This window comes from Herpailurus yagouaroundi, unplaced genomic scaffold, assembly GCF_014898765.1.
Source record: "Herpailurus yagouaroundi ecotype Mexico unplaced genomic scaffold, PumYag 100, whole genome shotgun sequence".
Lineage (NCBI taxonomy): Eukaryota > Metazoa > Chordata > Mammalia > Carnivora > Felidae > Herpailurus > Herpailurus yagouaroundi.
Window position 1 is genome coordinate 55,525,898 of NW_024412391.1, and position 18,153 is coordinate 55,544,050.

General features: G+C 33.8%; 1 protein-coding gene across 10 annotated transcripts in view; it reads left to right on the forward strand.

Annotated features, from left to right (window-relative positions):
* DGKB (diacylglycerol kinase beta) overlaps positions 1–18,153 on the forward strand; it is a 750,184-nt gene that overhangs the window by 244,332 nt on the left and 487,699 nt on the right. For 6 of the 10 annotated variants that reach the window (XM_040472539.1, XM_040472535.1, XM_040472543.1 and 3 more), the window contains 2 exons: positions 7,635–7,670; positions 16,480–16,596. In XM_040472539.1, coding sequence (XP_040328473.1) covers positions 7,635–7,670; positions 16,480–16,596 — 153 coding nt within the window. The remainder of the gene's footprint in view (positions 1–7,634; positions 7,671–16,479; positions 16,597–18,153) is intronic. The other 4 variants (XM_040472540.1, XM_040472538.1, XM_040472542.1 and 1 more) reach the window with 2 other exon arrangements.

Consider the following 18,153-nt stretch of genomic DNA (forward strand, 5'->3'; position numbering starts at 1 on the left):
TTTATATAATTGGAATATGTTACATTATGCATAACCTCTTAAAAAGAATATAGTTTTAGGTGCTTATGAATTTTCTGCTTAAAGAAAATATGCTATTGAAATACCGTGAGCTAGCTTAAGTAATTGAGGTTATTTTCTTTATTGAAAGAAAAAACAAAAATAGTTAGTGCTTTGGTAAATCTAGGCTTTTCTGACTGTTATCTCCTAAGCCATATCAAAACAAATATGCCACATTTGTAATAGAAAAGTGTGGAATGAACAACTATTTTCCTGGATACTTGAAGATAAAAATAATTTCTATCCACCACTATGTAATGATACACCTTTATGGATTCATCAGGGAATCAAAGGTCCTTTAGACCTCTAGAATCCTACTCAGGTTCTTTAAGATTTTCTGTGTATTGTGTATTATGTTCTTTTCAAAAACACTACCACACACTGATTCATTTTCAGATTTCCTAGCATACTGCATGTATATAACATTACATGGCCAAGTTCCTACTTGAGCTAAATGGGTTTAAATATGAACTGTGCATGCAGATCTCAAGTGATAGTCTCTTAATAGATGTCAGATACTCTTTATTGCTGCCCTCTTTTATTTCAGTAACATTTTAATTAATTCACACTGATTGAATAAATGTACATTGAGACTTGTTTCCTAATGAGGGCGCATTTAGAGGAAAGGTTTTGCATCATTCTGATATCCTGTGGGTAATTATATTCTAATTATATGGTCGGGGGAAAAGAGTCTATAACTCAGTACTGATATTGTTCGTTGGACCCAATTAATTACATGCACATAATGAAAGTTCATGATAAGGTTGACTGGCAGTCAATGTAAAATTTTAACTCAATTGAATCTTAGCCTAATGTGAATGCAGAATTGGACTTTAACCTGGTTAGAAAATGCTTTGGTGTGAGATCAGTGGATATTTAGAGAGGCAAAGGATAGGAACAAATTTCATTATAACTTGTTTGTTTTTAAATTTGGGTTTTTTTTCCCAGATTGATGAAAAGGAAAACTTAGCAGCCTAATGCTTTAATTCTAAATATTATTATCCATATTCTTTCACTACTTACCAGTGTTTTTCTATATTTTAGAAAGCCACAGTGTTACGTTTTGAGAATGGGATCATGTTGAGAAAAAGAATAGGCATAACAGGAAGTATTTTTGATGAATTTTATTTACATAAAATTCAATAGGTATTCATCTATTGTATTAGATGTAGTTTCTTGAGGATGCTTTAAAAAAAGTTTATTTTCAGAAAGAGACAGAGAGAGAGAAATAGAGAGAAAACCAGCGGAAGAGGGGCAGAGAGAGGGTACATAAGACCTCAGTGGACTCTGTGCTGAGAGCAGAGAGCCTGATGTGGGGTTCAGACTCACCAACTGCAAGATCATGACTTGAGGGGCACCTGGGTGGCTCAGTCGGTTCAGTGTCCGAATTCAGCTCAGGTCATGATCTCACAGTTGGTGAGTTTGAGCCCTACATTGGGCTCTGTTGTGACAGCTCAGAGCCTGGAGCCTGCTTCAGATTCTGTGTCTCCTTCTCTCTGACCCTCCCCTGTTCATGCTCTGTCTCTTTCTCTCTGTCAAAAATAAATAAAACTTTAAAAAAAGTTAAAGATCATGACCTGAGCCGAATTCCTATGCTTAACCGACTGGGCCCCCCAGGTGCCCCTTGAATGTACTTTTGTTAATTTAAAACTACCAACTGCAATCAAATCCCCTGTCCCAAAAATCACAAGCATAATCATGCATATGTATACATACACGTAAATAGCTATCTCTTAATTATATTTATGTAAAGTAAGACTTGTCAAGAATTATTTGACACAAATAAATAATAAGGCATGTGCATTGTATTTTGAAATATATTTTGTAGATGGTTGAATCTGATGTTTAAGAATTTTTCTTTTTTTTTTTTAATTTTCTTTTTTTTGAATGTTTATTTATTTTTGGGACAGAGAGAGACAGAGCATGAACGGGGGAGGGGCAGAGAGAGAGGGAGACACAGAATCGGAAACAGGCTCCAGGCTCTGAGCCATCAGCCCAGAGCCCGACGCGGGGCTCGAACTCACGGACCGCGAGATCGTGACCTGGCTGAAGTCGGACGCTTAACCGACTGCGCCACCCAGGCGCCCCGTTTAAGAATTTTTCAATACTTGAATCAAAAGCAAAAGCCACACTCTAAATATCAGCCCCCATCCCTCCTTTACTCAATTTCATTGTTTTCTTTGAATGAAAGGACATTTATTTCTGAAATGGTAGATGTAGTTATGATGCCCATGGTACATGTGAGTATTGAGGAGAATAGCAAGGAGGACTTTGTTCTTCTTTTATTTTTCTTAGCCTCTCCTGTCTCCCTCTCCTTTTTTCATTATTGCTTTCTCTTTTTGATCTCTTGTTTCCCCTTCTGCATCTTTCCTTCTTTTTCTCTACTGTAATAGCCCTAACATCGATGTTTCATTAAAAAAAAATAATCTGTTGGTTGACATATACTTGTAAGCAACAAAAATAGTTTCAGATGAAGAAAGTGTGATTAGTCCTTTTTTTGCTGAGCTACAGGCAGGCAGTGGAAACTGAAGAGCGCTTCTTCAACCATCTGTGCTTCTGATGATTTTATGAGACCTGGCCAAGTTATGATAACATTACTAATGATTTCATTTCACTAGTTAATCAGGATGGCAAAACAGTAACAATAACATTGGGAAGGGTTTAGTTCTTGCTGGTTGCTTTTATATGTAGAAATCTATGTTCGAAAGGATTTGGGTATCTCTATAAAGATATGTTTTTAATATTCTTATTGAAAACAGTGCCTCTTAAGTTTCCAAATATCCACTGCATTAGGTGTATTTTCCCTGAAGGTTCAGGGTGTTTCCTTTCTAGACACAAACATGCACACATACTGAGGGAACCATAAAGGACGGAGCCTTCCAATTCCTTCTGTGCAGTATCTCCTGAGCAAAACTCTGCAAATATGTGTAAATGATCACATTTACAAGAGTAAGAATAGACATTTTTTGTGAACAATTAAAATTATGAAACACTGAGATTGTCTGTTAAACATATTTTTACCATTAAATTCATATTGTTGCAAACTTAAAAATTTGGCTCAAACATCCCTTGGTTAGTCAAGGGATCTTGAATAAGATTGTAATATGTATATCTTCTAAAATATTTTACTTTTTATAGTTTCATTTTAATTAGATATGTCAATGTGCTGCTGGAAAAGAAAAAAAAATAATGACCTAATTTGTCTAATGTCTAATTGAGATACTTGCCATACATTGAAATAATCATTGGTTATAAAAATTATTTATAGTATACAAATTATTTCAGTCTCACTTCCTTTTTTAAAATTTGTATTGTGTTTACATGTGTGAGTATACTCACTTAGGGACCTGCAAAATCATAAAAGGTTAAACAAATTATGAATCTGGAAGGTGACAATAAAATTTAGCAAAACCAAATGTGTTTAGTGTCTATACAATACAGATGCCCTTGATACATTTTACCATCAAGGATGATAGAACAACTTCTCTTTAAGGCTGAGACACTGTACCACTTTAGGAAGTCAGTTGTTCTTTTCCCAGACTTGCTTTTTATTCTCTCACTTCTTTTTTGATGCCAGAGATATCAACTTGCATATAAGGAAAGCAGCTATTTAAAATAGTTTTGTTTAGGGGTGCCTCAGTGACTCATTCGGTTAAGTGTCCTACTCTTGATCTCAGCTCAGGTCATGATCTTATGGGAGCAGAGCCTGCTTTGGATTCTCTCTTTCTCTCTCTCTCTCTCTCTCTCTCTCCCTGCTCCTCCCCCCTCAAACTAAATAAATATTTTAAGAAATACAAAAATAAAATCATTTTATTTGGCCACCTTAATTTACCACCGTACTAGAAGTTGTAAGGTTAAATAATCCATATTGATATTCAAGCCACTTCTTTCAGGCAGAGCATATATATTGTGGTCTCTAAATACTTCGCAGTGTTCAATGTTTTAAAATAATGGTATTTTCATATCACTTAAAAAATAGAGACATAGCTAAAAATAGACTTAGAAAAAAATTCTTATTGAACTTGTGTGAAAAAAAATGGAGCCTGGGACAGAGAAGCCCTATATTTGGATCTATCGTTAACTTTATTTTCTTAGGCTAATTATCTAACCTTTCTGATTTCCAGTTTCTCAGTCTGAGAAGTGAAGTATCTTGGCTTACATGGAGGATTAAATGAGACAATAAACATAAAAGCGATTTTTCAAAGATTTGAACATTCCTATATAGGTAGAGCATAGAGTTCTGTTAATTTTACTTTAGTCTTGAAATAACTGATGACCCTTTTAATCTGAGTACTATGTTCTTATCATATTTTTAACTCAAACCTCCAACAATCTCTCTACCAAAGATTTTTCTTTATCCTATGACAATTTGGATTAAATTGTCAATTTAAAATGATTACATGTTAGAAACTATGAAGACAAGAGATATCTCTATACTTTAGAATAATAGAATTTTTAAAAATTCTTTGATATTACGTTGAACTTAATAAGTGCCCTGAAGACAAATGCATCTTTTAAACTAATTATCTGCACTGTGTATTCTATTTAATATTAAAATGATACTGATTAAATAAAATCAATCACATTCCTCTGTAGTCACACCTCACGTTTGATTAAATACAAATATACAGTTCCTATATTAATTCTGATTAAAAATATATTACATTTAGAATTATACAGTCATGATAATTTTCAAAAAGCTAAAACATTTACTCTGTTAATCCTTGATATTTAGAAATCATATACAGAAGAGTATAATTGAAGTAATATAATATCTGAATTTGTTCTCTAACAAGTTTCTTGTTTGTCCTTTACCTGGATACCATAGTTTTCTTATTGTAACTCAAGGGTAAACCACTTATAGGCATATTAGTTTAATATACCCTCTTTGCCTACACACCTTGATTATAAGTGAGCTTTTGTATACATTGTTTCATCCCTCTTATTCTTGGAAAGAATTTTTAGTGTTGCTGTCAGATACTTGAGTGTTGCTAGAGATAATTCTCTGAGTAGGTGGCTTTCTCTCTTAACACATTTATGACTTTTTGACCCACTGTGCTTTCAATTTTGCCTTATCCTGTTACTTATTCTTAGTCAACTGCTTTCACATTCTCAGAGAAGTAGTGACAAACTTTCTACTATTTCCTTACTCTCTTCTCACTACTTCTCTGCCAACATCACTCACTCTCAGTAGATGACCCATAATCCCACTACCTTAAGAAGGAAGAAGGCTGTAACACGAATATCCATAAATTACCAATTCTCCACACAAGTGGTAGCAAAGTGCCAGCTAGGGGTTAATTTCATCCTACAGTGTGTTTTGGGGAAAGAATGCCTTAAAACAGGGTCCTCATAACCCAAATTGGCATAATTTTTGTTTTTTGTGTCATCAAGCCATATGATTCAAATATATCCCCAGCCTCTATTATTATTTTTCCATTATATATGCAGAAATAGATATATTTTATTAAGTTGAATCTTTTATATATAAATTGCAGGTAGTATGACATTACATCGCTAAATATGTCAGCAGGCATCTTGTAAGATTAAGGACAATTTTTTATACAATTTCCATACTATTATCACACATAGGAATATTAACGATAATTCCATAATATTAATCACTATCCTGTCTATTCAAATGCTTAAATAGATCTCAAAAATGTCTTTTATAGGTTTTTTTTTTCTTTTTCTTTTTCTTTTTTTTTTTTTTTTTTGGTGCTTGAGGTGGGGTGGACCATATCCATTTAAGATTTGTGCATCACACTTGCTGTTACTCTAAACCATTTTGACAACTATAATCTTTTCACTTGGCTTTCCAGTGCCTTGCTCTTTACAGACGGGTAAGGTGAACATAGACTCTTCCAAAGATAGAAGGCATCTGTGACCTATGTCCTGGAGACTGTTTGATGGGCATCCTAATTTTTGCTTGAGAGTCTCTGGGACTTTCCTTGGCCCATGGCATAGGATAGGATAAGGAATCACAGGATAAGGCACTTACTCTGGATTAGAGGGAGAGCAAACATAGACTATAATAGAGATGGAAGAATTACACTCATGTCTTAAAATGTTTATTCAGATGTAAGCTTGAACTAAGAGCTGAGAAGAAAAAAATAGGAAAGCTGACAAAAAATTGAGGTGATGTAGATTGAAATTAGCACATTTTTTCCACCCCCCGTTATCTCAAGTGTTATATAGACTGATTTGGGCTCAAAAGTCAAGAATATTACTGAAGTCAGAAAGCTTTCTTTGAAAGTTCTATGAAATCTGTTTTCAGTCCATCTGAGAAATGGCAATTACTTCCATAGGGTTTTGCTGTTCATGGGATAGTTAACCTAAGTTCATCCTTTCAGACTTCATGACTTATTTTGATGAAAAATCTGCAGCTAAAACATTTTTTACTTACATGATAAAAATATCTTCTAAATAGAGTTGTGTTCCTGGACACTTCAAATTCCTCTGTGGCTTCTCTAGACCCCTTCTTTTTCTGATCCACTTTTGTGTGCACTGGATCCTTCTAGTCCTCTATGCTGAGTAGCTGGGAAGTCGCTTCTGTTGCATTAACCTCCATGTAGCTATTTATTCTTCTGTTTCTTGCTGCCTTCTTGGACTTACACTACATCAGGGAGTAAACTAATGTCTATGTTCTCAGATTTTTCAGACCCATCTTGGATATCCATTTAGAGTCACTTTCACATAGCCCAGTCCTGGGGGTAAACTGGATTATACTGACCACTCCCTCCTTTTCAGAGACACACAAATGTCTAAGACCTTCTAACTTGACATCCAGCTTCATACTTAGCCCCACCACACACACCCCACCATTAGAAAACTTTATCTAGTATTATGTGTGTGATTTGTCAACAATTCTTCCAAATTTGCCCTGAGTCCCATAGGGCATAGACTTTTGGAATTGTTAACCTTTTATTCTGTTTTTTGCCAGAAACAAAGCTCCTTACTGTGACTCAGAAAAGGAGGGCTGGTGAATAATTGAAGATGCACTCTCATGAAGACCAGTTTCAGTGTGTTTAACTTCATCTTTTTTTTTTAAGTTACTCTCAAGTATAATTTTTCTACCTACTTAATAATATTTTCACTTTTTACTGATGCTAATGGAATTTTTTTTCTTATTTCCAGAAAAATCCCAAAATAAAATGCACACCATAAGCTATGTCTCCATCAAAAAGATACTGAGTGTTTTTAGCAAGGAATGAGAATTGGACTGGAAAATGGAAAAGTGGGCTGGGTAAATGGGCAACTCAAAAAATTAGTAGGGATGGTTTATGAAGGATAATGGAACTTAGAGATGAGTTCTTATTGCAAAACCTGAATGTAATATATCAGTATTATTTCAGAGAGGTATATGAAGCAGGTGAACAATATTGACCAATCTCCTTTGGGTGGATGAAGTTGCATTTTGGGCAAGTACTTCACAACCCAAATATGACAAGGAAATGCATTTTATATTTATTCATTTATTTCACAGAAGAAGAGTGGTATAAGAACCTTTGTTGGAATTTGTTTTCAGTTTGACTTTTGTTTTTTTTCAGCTTTAATATGAACTTCTCTTTTTTCAGCAGACTCTGTCCACTTCAGGAGTTTCAGTCCCTGAGGTGCGTAAGCAAAAAAGGTTTTCACATTTGGCCATATAGGTCATTATACATCTTTTCATTGTTATAAAGAACATTTGGGGCTATCTCAGTGACCTACTAATATCAATTTGTTAGTTCATTTTGTCTCATATTCTGATATTTGGAATTGGGGATCTTTATATTTTCTCTTTTTTTGAGTTTATTACTATTATTATTTTATTTACTGTGAGAGAGAGACAGAGAGCAAGTGTTGGAGAGGTAGAGAGAGAGGGAGAGACGGAATCTCAAGCAGGCTCTGCACCATCAGCACACAGCCTGACACGGGGCTAGAACTCAAACACCACGAGATCACGACCCCAGCCAAAATCAAGAGTCAGAAGCTGACTGATCCACCCAGGCACCCCAGGGAGATTTATATTTTCATGATAGGATTGACTTGAAACTGTTTCAATCTACTTTTGTGACAAACATTAGGAAAGCAAAAAGTTATATGAAACAAATTATACAGAGAAAAATAAAAGTTATTTTGCAAAGAGTTTTGACCTGTGTATAAGAATAGCATCATTCCTATTTGTCATGTTAAAATGTAAATACCTTACAGAAAACCCAAACGATGCAAAGTTCTATACCATTAAAATGTAGTTTTAAGTGATAGTAGATTGAGAAACTCTTGCTCACTTTGAAGTGCCCATCATTTTAAAAAAGAATGTATCTGCATTAATCAGTTAGCATATGACATTATCTAGGAATGTCACTGGAATAAAATATAGTTACAGAAAAAATGACTTCTATTTTGAAAATAAATATAGGTATTCCCATACCATTTATTTTCAGTAAAGTGTTAGCTTTGTCTTTGCATTAATAAAGGAAAGCCTCCACATTTTTCTGTGACCCTATTCTATTCAGTTGTTTCTATCTTTTTTTAAATGTTTATTTTGAGAGAGAGGGAGGGAGGGTGGGAGGGGCAGAGAGACAGGGAGATGGAGAATCCCAAACAGGCTCTGTGCTGTTAGTGCAAAGCATGACGTGGGGCTCGATCCCACAGATCGTGATGTCATGACCTGAAGTGAAGGCAAGACCCGGATGCCCCTATATTATATTTCCCCTAAATTATAATTTGAATCGGCCTCCTTAGGAAAAATATTATTTATAATATATGAATACTACATAAGGATATGAGTTTCTTTAGAGGAAAGCATAATTGTACAAAAATGTAGTAACCTCTCTTCCCTACCCACACCCTGCAAAAAAGTTTTCCAATTAGTGTAGCCTGCTTCATGAGACTTTTAAAACTTTGATTTTGTAACCAGACATATACTTTAAAAGATACTGGAAATATGTTTGAAAAAGTAATGTTTCTAATCTAAGAGAAATATTAAATTGTTTTTGTATTATTTAAGTCAATTGATACCATTATTATCATGATGGTTATGAAATAGAAATGTTGAATTACAGACTCAAGTGACAAACGTTCTCAGAAAGTTTATCACTTAGTTCAGTTATTTAAGTGTAAGAGAACTGATTTTGTATATATCAGGTGTTTGAGTTTATTTTTGCCCGTGAATATAGGCCCTGCATTTGAGATTTAAAATTTTCTCCTTAGACTTGATAATTTCCACAGATCTCCCATATTAAACTGTATAATCTGTATCATATAGATAGAATAAATAGACCAAACTGCACTTTTCATAATACACTTTTCTCATTTATTAAAAAAAAACCAATTTCTTCTTCTGTAAAGTTATTAAAAGTCTTCATACATTGCCTTTTATTTTCTGGCAAGATATATTGGTTTATATTAATTTAGACTTTTCACCATTGTCTGAAATCATCATATGAGTTTTTTTCAACTATGTTGTTCCAAAAATTTTCTTAAGCCCATATGTGGATGTTTACACTGGTGAGTGTGTGAACACACACACACACACACACACACAAACACACACGTATCCCTTTGTTCAACTATCAGAAACAATAGCTTGTTAAGTAATTGTTAGGTTAAGATGTATGTGGGGGAACTTATGGAAGGATATAGGCATACCTTAAACATTCAATGTGAAATATGTACATGTATATTTGTGGGCTACACTTTTGATGTAGGCTAAAGGGCTTTTGTATGAGGCCATATCTCTTGTTTGGAAATTGTGTATAGGCTTTCTTACATATATCACAGTTTTATCACCCATGGTAAGTTTCAGTTATCAATTGTTGTGAAGCAAAAGTAAAGCATTCCCTATTTCATGAAAAGATATTCATTTATTTATGAAAATAATTGTCTTCAATTATTTTCAATTTTTTAAAGTATAACAAAAATTCAGGGATCTGTAAAGCAATTTGAGTGTAAAATAACTCTTAATATTTTTTAAAGTTTATTTGTTTTGAGAGATAGAGCATGAGCAGGGGAGGGGCAGAAAGAGAGAGAGAGGGACAATCCCAAGTAAGTCCCATCCTGTCAGTGCAGAGCCTGACATGGGACTCAATCTCACAACCATGAGATCATGATCTGAACCGAAATTGAGTCACTCACTTAACTGAATGAGACACTCAGGCACCCCAGTAATTCTCAATTTTTATTAATTTTCAAAGCTTTTACAGTCATTGTGTCTTAATCCAACTGGACCACTCCTTCTACACACACACACACACACACACACACACACACACACACACACATACACACATCATGTATTATTGTGGTTCCAAAGAATGCAAGTTATTTTCACAGAAACAACTTATTTTACACTCAGGATTCAATGGTTTGAGTAATAATTAAATCACATGGTTATAATAATAAGATAACAAATTCTACTTGGAGCTGGTATAAACAGATTGGGGGCAGCATAGTAATCACTATGTGGAGCATTTAACTCAGCTGATTGAAAGACATGATGAGTATGAACAAACAAGAGTGCTACCTCCTTGCTTTTAAACTTTGGCTCAACATGTCCGTGGTGACAGTTACAGAGAGAGGAAATGGAGAGTGAGTGAGGTACGTATGCACACACATACTTTTATAAAGTCACAACCATATACTGGCAAACAGCCCAAAGCAAAAGATTTTGGCATGGGCCTTCTCATTCCTAAATTTCATTGCTTCCAATCAGTATTTCTTGAACAGAAATTTTGTAAGTGGTTTGCACCCAATATGAAATTACCCCAAGATAAAATAGTCACATTGTGTGTGATGTGTGAAAACCAGGACTTGGGGACCAAGTTGTAAATTGTACCTCCGGGTTTTGTTGGTGAGTAGCACCTCTAGGTCGTTTAAGACTAGCTTTCATTCTAATTGTTTGCCTCTCGTGTGCCCCAAAAGACCCCACCTGGATCACAGCACCACTTATCCCCAGAAATGGGGACTCAGCAGACAAATAAAGTACTACCAAGTAAATGAAGTGCTTCTTCACAACACCCATCTTGCACTCCTGCAGTGTAAGCAGCATACATGTGATAAGTTAAATGAGAAAATATAGCAATATACTTTTTTTGTATTTTAAAATTTTTGCCATTTGCTAAGTGCCTATTTTATGCTGGTATCTTTATCTACATTTTCTTAATTTATCGTCACAAAAATCTTCTCATTTTATAGATGAACTCAGTGGTGGCTTAGAGATAGCAAATAACTTGCCCAAGTTTGCATGGCAAATAAAATACAAATCTGGGATTCGGCCTCCAAGCCCATACTTAGGACTTTTCCCAAAGTAGTTTTAGTTTTTTAATAAGTCCTTACTTAACTAAATTAAGAAAGAAATGAAAACCTTTATAATATATCAATTATTATATCTATGTTTAAAGCTTTCTAAACTTTTTTTTTTTAATCAAAACTGCTTTGCTACTCAGCCATAATAAATTTTGCTGCAACTTCCAAGGATTCCTAGTAGATTTAGAGCTTTTGTTATTTTCCGAGTGAATTTGTTTCTCTCGGCAGGGAATGACTCCAGTTTCACAATAAGGTCACGATAATTAAAAGTGCAGTTCTGCAGCTGTCAGCCTTGCTTTCATGGAACCCATAACCCTTCTAAGCACCAATGAATTTGTTGGCACGTCTGCTTCCACGAGATCTTTTATATTGGGAATATCTAAGTGTTACCTTGGGTTCAAATTCTAGAGCTCCTGGGAAATTTCTGTGGCCTAGCTCCAGTGGCAGAAAGGACTAAGTCTCCCCTAAGGCAGGTAACTGAGAAAGCAAGTTCCAGGACTAGCTAGAAGGATGCTGTTGCAACAGTGCACCAGCCCACCCTTTTGTGGCTTTGTACCAATGGAGGTACTTTGCTGCTGCCTGTTTCTCATGCTGAGATTGGACAAAAAGAAGAAAGCCCTGTGCTCGAGGTAATCATCACTTGCTGCTTGTAGTTTGTGAGTGATCGATAACAGCAGGCTCAAGTATTGTGGTAAACATCCCTTTTGTGAAAGTGGTTTTCAGCAATGCACGAATACTCTACCTCTGAGAATCAGCATGATATAAAAAAATTTTTTTTTAAAGCACAGGTTTAAAGGGAGGTCTTTTTATTTCATTTATTTCATCTTTCTGTTTTCTGTGAATGGTCCTTTCGGCTTTTTTTGTTGGTTAATTATGGTGATTATTCTTTTGGAATTCTATTACAATGTATTCCCCAGTTAAGATCTGTTGTACTACTTAGAGAGTCTGAGGATCACAAAACACTGAATTCTATATTCAAAATGTCTGCATAGGAAACACAAATGGCTGATATTTGAAAATCCTGAAATATCAATAACTATATTTTATTTTTTGTAGTCATATTTTCTATATTTTGGGGGATAGAGTAGCTCTTTTCAGGGTTTGAATAATTTCTATTGATTAAAGCAATAATTTTCCAACTCTTTTTATATCTTGGATAATTTATCTGGCAGAACAAAATTTGTCTTGATTATAATAAGGTAATTTATTTTGTTATTTAAAGCCCAAAAACTTAAAAAAAAAAAAAAAGCAGAAGGTGAAGTGGTGAGCACTGACCTCTATTACCAGAAATCAATATTATCCTGAATAATGATGCAAAATAAGGTTGGTGAGTTCTTCTTGAAACTTTTCAGTAACTTCAATACTGGGAGTAATTCTCTTAAATATCACAATAGAGATCTGCCATTCAGAGTTAACCCCCACAATAGGCTAATGAAATTTCTGTGGACAGCAGATCTTTCAAAGATGCAATTGCTTCCCCTTCCTGTCCCTCATATGAAATGAAAGAAGTAAAGATTTTCGTAGTGGAAATAGGAAAAAGCATCCAACTATCATTCTGTGAGCTTATGCTGCTTAACTAAAGTATAGTGGGTATTTCATGGAGATTGCTCTACAATTTGGAAATAAAGATGAAACAAATGAGTACAATAAAATGATAACTCTGGGGAAAAGCTAAATGCTTATGAGTTTCTCCTGTTTACAATTTTCGGCCTTGAGTAAGTCCACGCATTCTACCCACTAGACATATTTCCCTTAACCAAAGAAACCATTTGGTTTCTTTGGGGTGTGTGTATGAGTTCGTGTGTGTGTGTGTGTGTGTGTGTGTGTGTGTGTGTGTTTAAACAAATGTTTACTATTTTAGCATTATCTGGATTATATAATAAAATTCACATGCAGGTGGAGGTACTGAGGATTTTTCTATTAACTTGTTGTATACCTCTTTCTTATAATTTTAGTTTTCAAAAATAAAATCTTAGTTGAACACTCAGTGTAGGATTTACATTTTTTTTTTATATCTTACAAAGGTTACTATAAAGCATTTGTTTCATCTACTCCAGTTTACTCAGAAAGATGACTCCCTGGAGAGACCTGAAGCTACTTAATCAACTGCTTTTTGCTAGTTGGAGGGTCTTACCAGCAATGGAATTTCCCCAGCTATGTGCATGCCTAAGAATAAAATCAAGTTAATAGATAATTTGGTAGCTCTTTACAGACATGCACTTACATGTATTCAATTTCCAGCATTATGTATATAAATAGTTTGGTCACAAATATCCAGTTCCAATATGACTAACCAACTTAAATTTTATTTAATTCTTGTAACCTAAGAATTTTAGGAATTAAATGTAAAATAACAATTGTTGGATTGTATGTCACAATCCAAGGTATTTAAGGTATGATAAGATATTAGATATATAAGATATTAGGTACATAAGTATCTCCTACACTATAGATTTTTATAGAGTATTTTATAGAGCATTGTATGTTTTACATACCTGTATGCAAGCATCCAGAAAGAAATTATTCCCATACCTACCTCAGTATTTTATTTTTGAACTCCTAATATAAGTTATGGGTTTTCAACTGTAATCACTGAGACTTGCTTATTTAATATACTTAATGTAACTAAGTGTAATTTTTCATACATATATGCACTTGGAAATAGAACAAACACTTTGCATAATACTAATGAGCACCCTAATGAGACAGCCACACTTTCTTATTCATAATAACTTTCATTTATTGAGCACATATTCTAATATAAGCACAATGTTAGGAATTTGTGTGTTTTCTATTAAATTTTGCACAACTCTGAGGAATATGTATTGCTAACTCCATTTTGAATAAGAGTTAAGTGCTCCAAGGTTACATAACATTTAAGTAACAGAGATGGGATTCAGCTCAGGCTTTCTGACTCCAAACCTCATCCTATAATCCACTCTTTCTATGCATTATACTCTTAACTCTCTAGGGACAAAATTGTAATTTGTAAATTTAGAAAGAATGATCTATCTTTAAAAAAAATCAATACTTTTGCCAGAAATTATGCTTATGTGAAAGTACGTCGTTTTCCAAAGAATGTGAATTTCAGGAATCCTATTACACCATCCATTTTTAGCCCCACAAAAAATATATTCAGTGATTTTACACCATGAAATTGCAAGGTAAATGGACTGTATTGATTAGCATCTATTTTGGTCTGAGAAATTTTCTGATCCATCTGGCCCTAATATAGTTAAAAAGAGCTTTACTTGTAAATCCAGTTAAAATATGTTCCAAAATTACAGAAATTGAAATGATGCTCTAAGAAGCAAATATAGGGACTAGAAAATATGTGTCACTCAAATATTTAAGCATACATGGCAGACATTGCTTTTTGATCAGAACAACTTTTCACTCCAAGCCTAGACATGGCCCAAGAATCCCAGCATTAAACTAATTAAACAGAACACATTTCAGGTTGTAATAAATTATATATTATATGTGTATATAATATGCATATATATGTATATAATATATATGTATAATGTGTATATATACACATATATGTATAAAACATATATATGTATGTATAATATGTATATATACACATATGTATAATATATATGTATAATATGTATATAATATATATGTATATAATTATATATAATATATATACTTTTATGTGTAAATATATTTTTATTTCTATAAAAGGAGGCTAAAGGGAATAGAGAAGCCAATTTGACATTTGAACAGAAACCTGAAATAAGTGAGGAACATGCCCAAAAGAAAGCTTTGCAGCAGAGAGAAGAATGATGGCCAAAGCTCTGAATTAAGAGTTTACTTGTGATCAAAGCATAATGAGGAGGTGGGGATAGCTGGAATGGAGTGAAATAGGACGAGTGTGGCTGTTGTATAGAGAATTGACTGTAGGGAGACAAAGATGGAAGCAGATTGATCCCTTAGTTGATGATTACAATAATCCAGGTAAAGAAGATGGCAGAGGCTTAAGATATGTAATGTTGGAAGTGGTGAGTAATCATCCAGTTTGGGATTTATTTTTAATGAGAGTAGGCAGGAAATTCAAGAAAAAATAGTTTTGGATATTTGAGGACTAATGTGTGTTTTAGACACACATGGACAGATAGAAAGGGCATTTGTATGTAGGAAGTAAAGTTTAAGGGAGAAATCTGAACAGGAACTATAAATTTAGAAGTCTTCCTCATAAAATTGAAATTCAAAGCCTTGGGATTTAATGAAGTTGCCTAGGGAGTGAGTGTAGATAGTGAAGATGAGCCATTCAAGGAAGAGGTTAAGTGTTATGGACCCTAAACCTGGGAGGGAGAATCAAAGAAAGAGACTCTGAGGAAGCAATTAGTGAAGTAGGAAGAGAGCAAAGAGTAAGAGAAAGACGTGTCCAGAAGCCCAAGTGAGGCAAGTGTTCAGGAGGCAGGAAGAGATCAGTCTTCTCAAATGCTGCTAAAAAGTGGAAAAGATGAAGCTGATCAATAAGTGTGGTAATGAGAAGGTCATTGGTGATTTTAAGAAGAGCAGATTTGGTTGATTAACGGTGATAAAATTCATTGGGTTGGGTTGAAGAGAGAGTGGGGGTGGGGGTGGGATAGAAACAGGAAACAGCCAACTCCACGAAATGTTTCCACTATGATGAACAAAGGAATTAGCTGGGATGGGATGTGTGTTTTAACTTTAATGCCATCCTTGATATAAATAGCAGCTTAAAAGTCCATCATGTCTTCATTTTCAGTATTGCTTGCATGTATAAGCCTTGTTTTTAGTGCTCAGTAACAAATTTCTTAAATTGTAAGTCCATATTTTTTATTCCTACCATTCCTTATGAAAATAATTTGTCTTACTGGTCCTTGATAACTTCTGGTGAAGAGTCCTGATTGGGCACATAGGGGGAATACCATCTGGCTTTCTTTAAGTGATAATTAATTTCTTTAAGATAATTAAAGAAAATAATATTTCTTCTTGTGCCTGTATCATGTGGACTGTTGCAAGCAACAGATTTCTTAGTAGTCATTAAGATACTCCAAATTAGGAGCATGGGCCCAAGTCTGTAGCCAATAAAGTCTTCTTTGTGTTCTCTTTTTTATTAAAACAGTATTCTTATAAAAGATTGTTTCCTTACAGGAAAGACAAGCAACAGTGAAAAAGGAAAAAGGTGGTTCCCAACAGTCAAATAAAGTGACTGACAAAAACAAAATGCAAAGAGCCAACTCCGTGACCGTGGATGGCCAAGGCCTACAGGTAGGACTTTTTTGATCAAATTTTAGTGGCTTTCATATTTGTTCCTTCTATGCTCTTACAGGCACATATGTCCAGCTGTCAACACATTTATTTAATGTGCAATTAGCTCAGCAGAGGACTTCAGAAAAATCTTTGTTAATTTATCAAGATGACGGTTTTATATCTGATTGACAGAGTGACACTCTGATTATATTAATCTCTTACGACATTATCTGCATTTGAAACTAAATGGTAAGAGATCTTTTGCAATTCCATAGGTTTTGCAAATCATTACTAAATGTACCATTTGTTACAGGCATACATGTTATTTATTTACAAGTTTACTTTCTCCATATAGGTTTATATATTTGGAAGAATCATTTTGGTGCCAAAAAAAATGTTTAGGAAAAAAATAAAATGAATTTCATGTGTGTGGATATTTTTATTGCTAAGAAATAATAACATAAAGGGTTTTTATGATTTATTCATATATTCCTTTAGTTTTAATTCAAAATTAAAACTCCATATATATTTCTAGTTTGAATAAACACAGGTAACTCAAAATCTGTTTTTAGCACCCTAGTATCTCGGACATCAGCAGTAAGATTACTTTCAACCTACATTTTTAGACATCCTAGAGATTGTGTGGATTGTATTTATTTGCCTTTATTTTTCACTCCAACCAACACGTGAAGTTGGCTAAATCTTTGTGACATTGTGCATTCATTTTTTTTTGCTTTTTTACCTATATATTTCTCTCTTCTAATTTTCATTTCCTTTTCTTACAACAATATGCTTCAAGTTTCATGTTCTCCAAAAAAAATTACCAACCACTTACCAAACAAAAATATATTTTGTCACATTCTTGCCTTCAATATACAGAACTTTGTATCTTCACTTTTCATTAATTATTTTATCTATGATATTATGGATTATGTGTTTTATATTTCCCTATATTGGAAGCACAGTTCAGAGCACATAGTAGTTGCCTAAATGCATGTTTCTTCATTATTTTGAAGATCTCATTAAAAATTTAATAATAATTGTTTAAATACTGGTAACCAGATTGCTGATTTGTTTTTGATCTAATAAAACACATTGTGAACAGAAATTTTTTAAGTGTTATTAAACTCAAATATAAAAAGAAGAAATTCTAAATGATGAAATTGTTACATTGGTTAGAAAGTTTAAAAATTAAAAGAGTAAAATTAAAAGAGTATTAAAAGAGTACTAAAGTAAAAAAGTACTAAAAGTACTAAAAGGATCTACACTTTTTGGTAGTCATCTTTATATGTTTAGCAACCTCATTGAAAGACTCAAATATGAAGTCTGTCTACTTGGATAGAAAAAAAAACTTAAGTGATCCTATTAAATTTTTGTGAAAAATATCAACATTTACAAATCTAATACACCAGCTGCAAATGTTGATTAATTACATCTTCAGTCATTCTGGGTTCCAGTGATGAAAATATCAGAATGGAGAATTAATTTAAAAATCAAGTACATTTCACACATGGCTAGATACATACTTCTCAACATGAAAGTTAAACGTGCACCATTTGTCAAACGGTATATGGT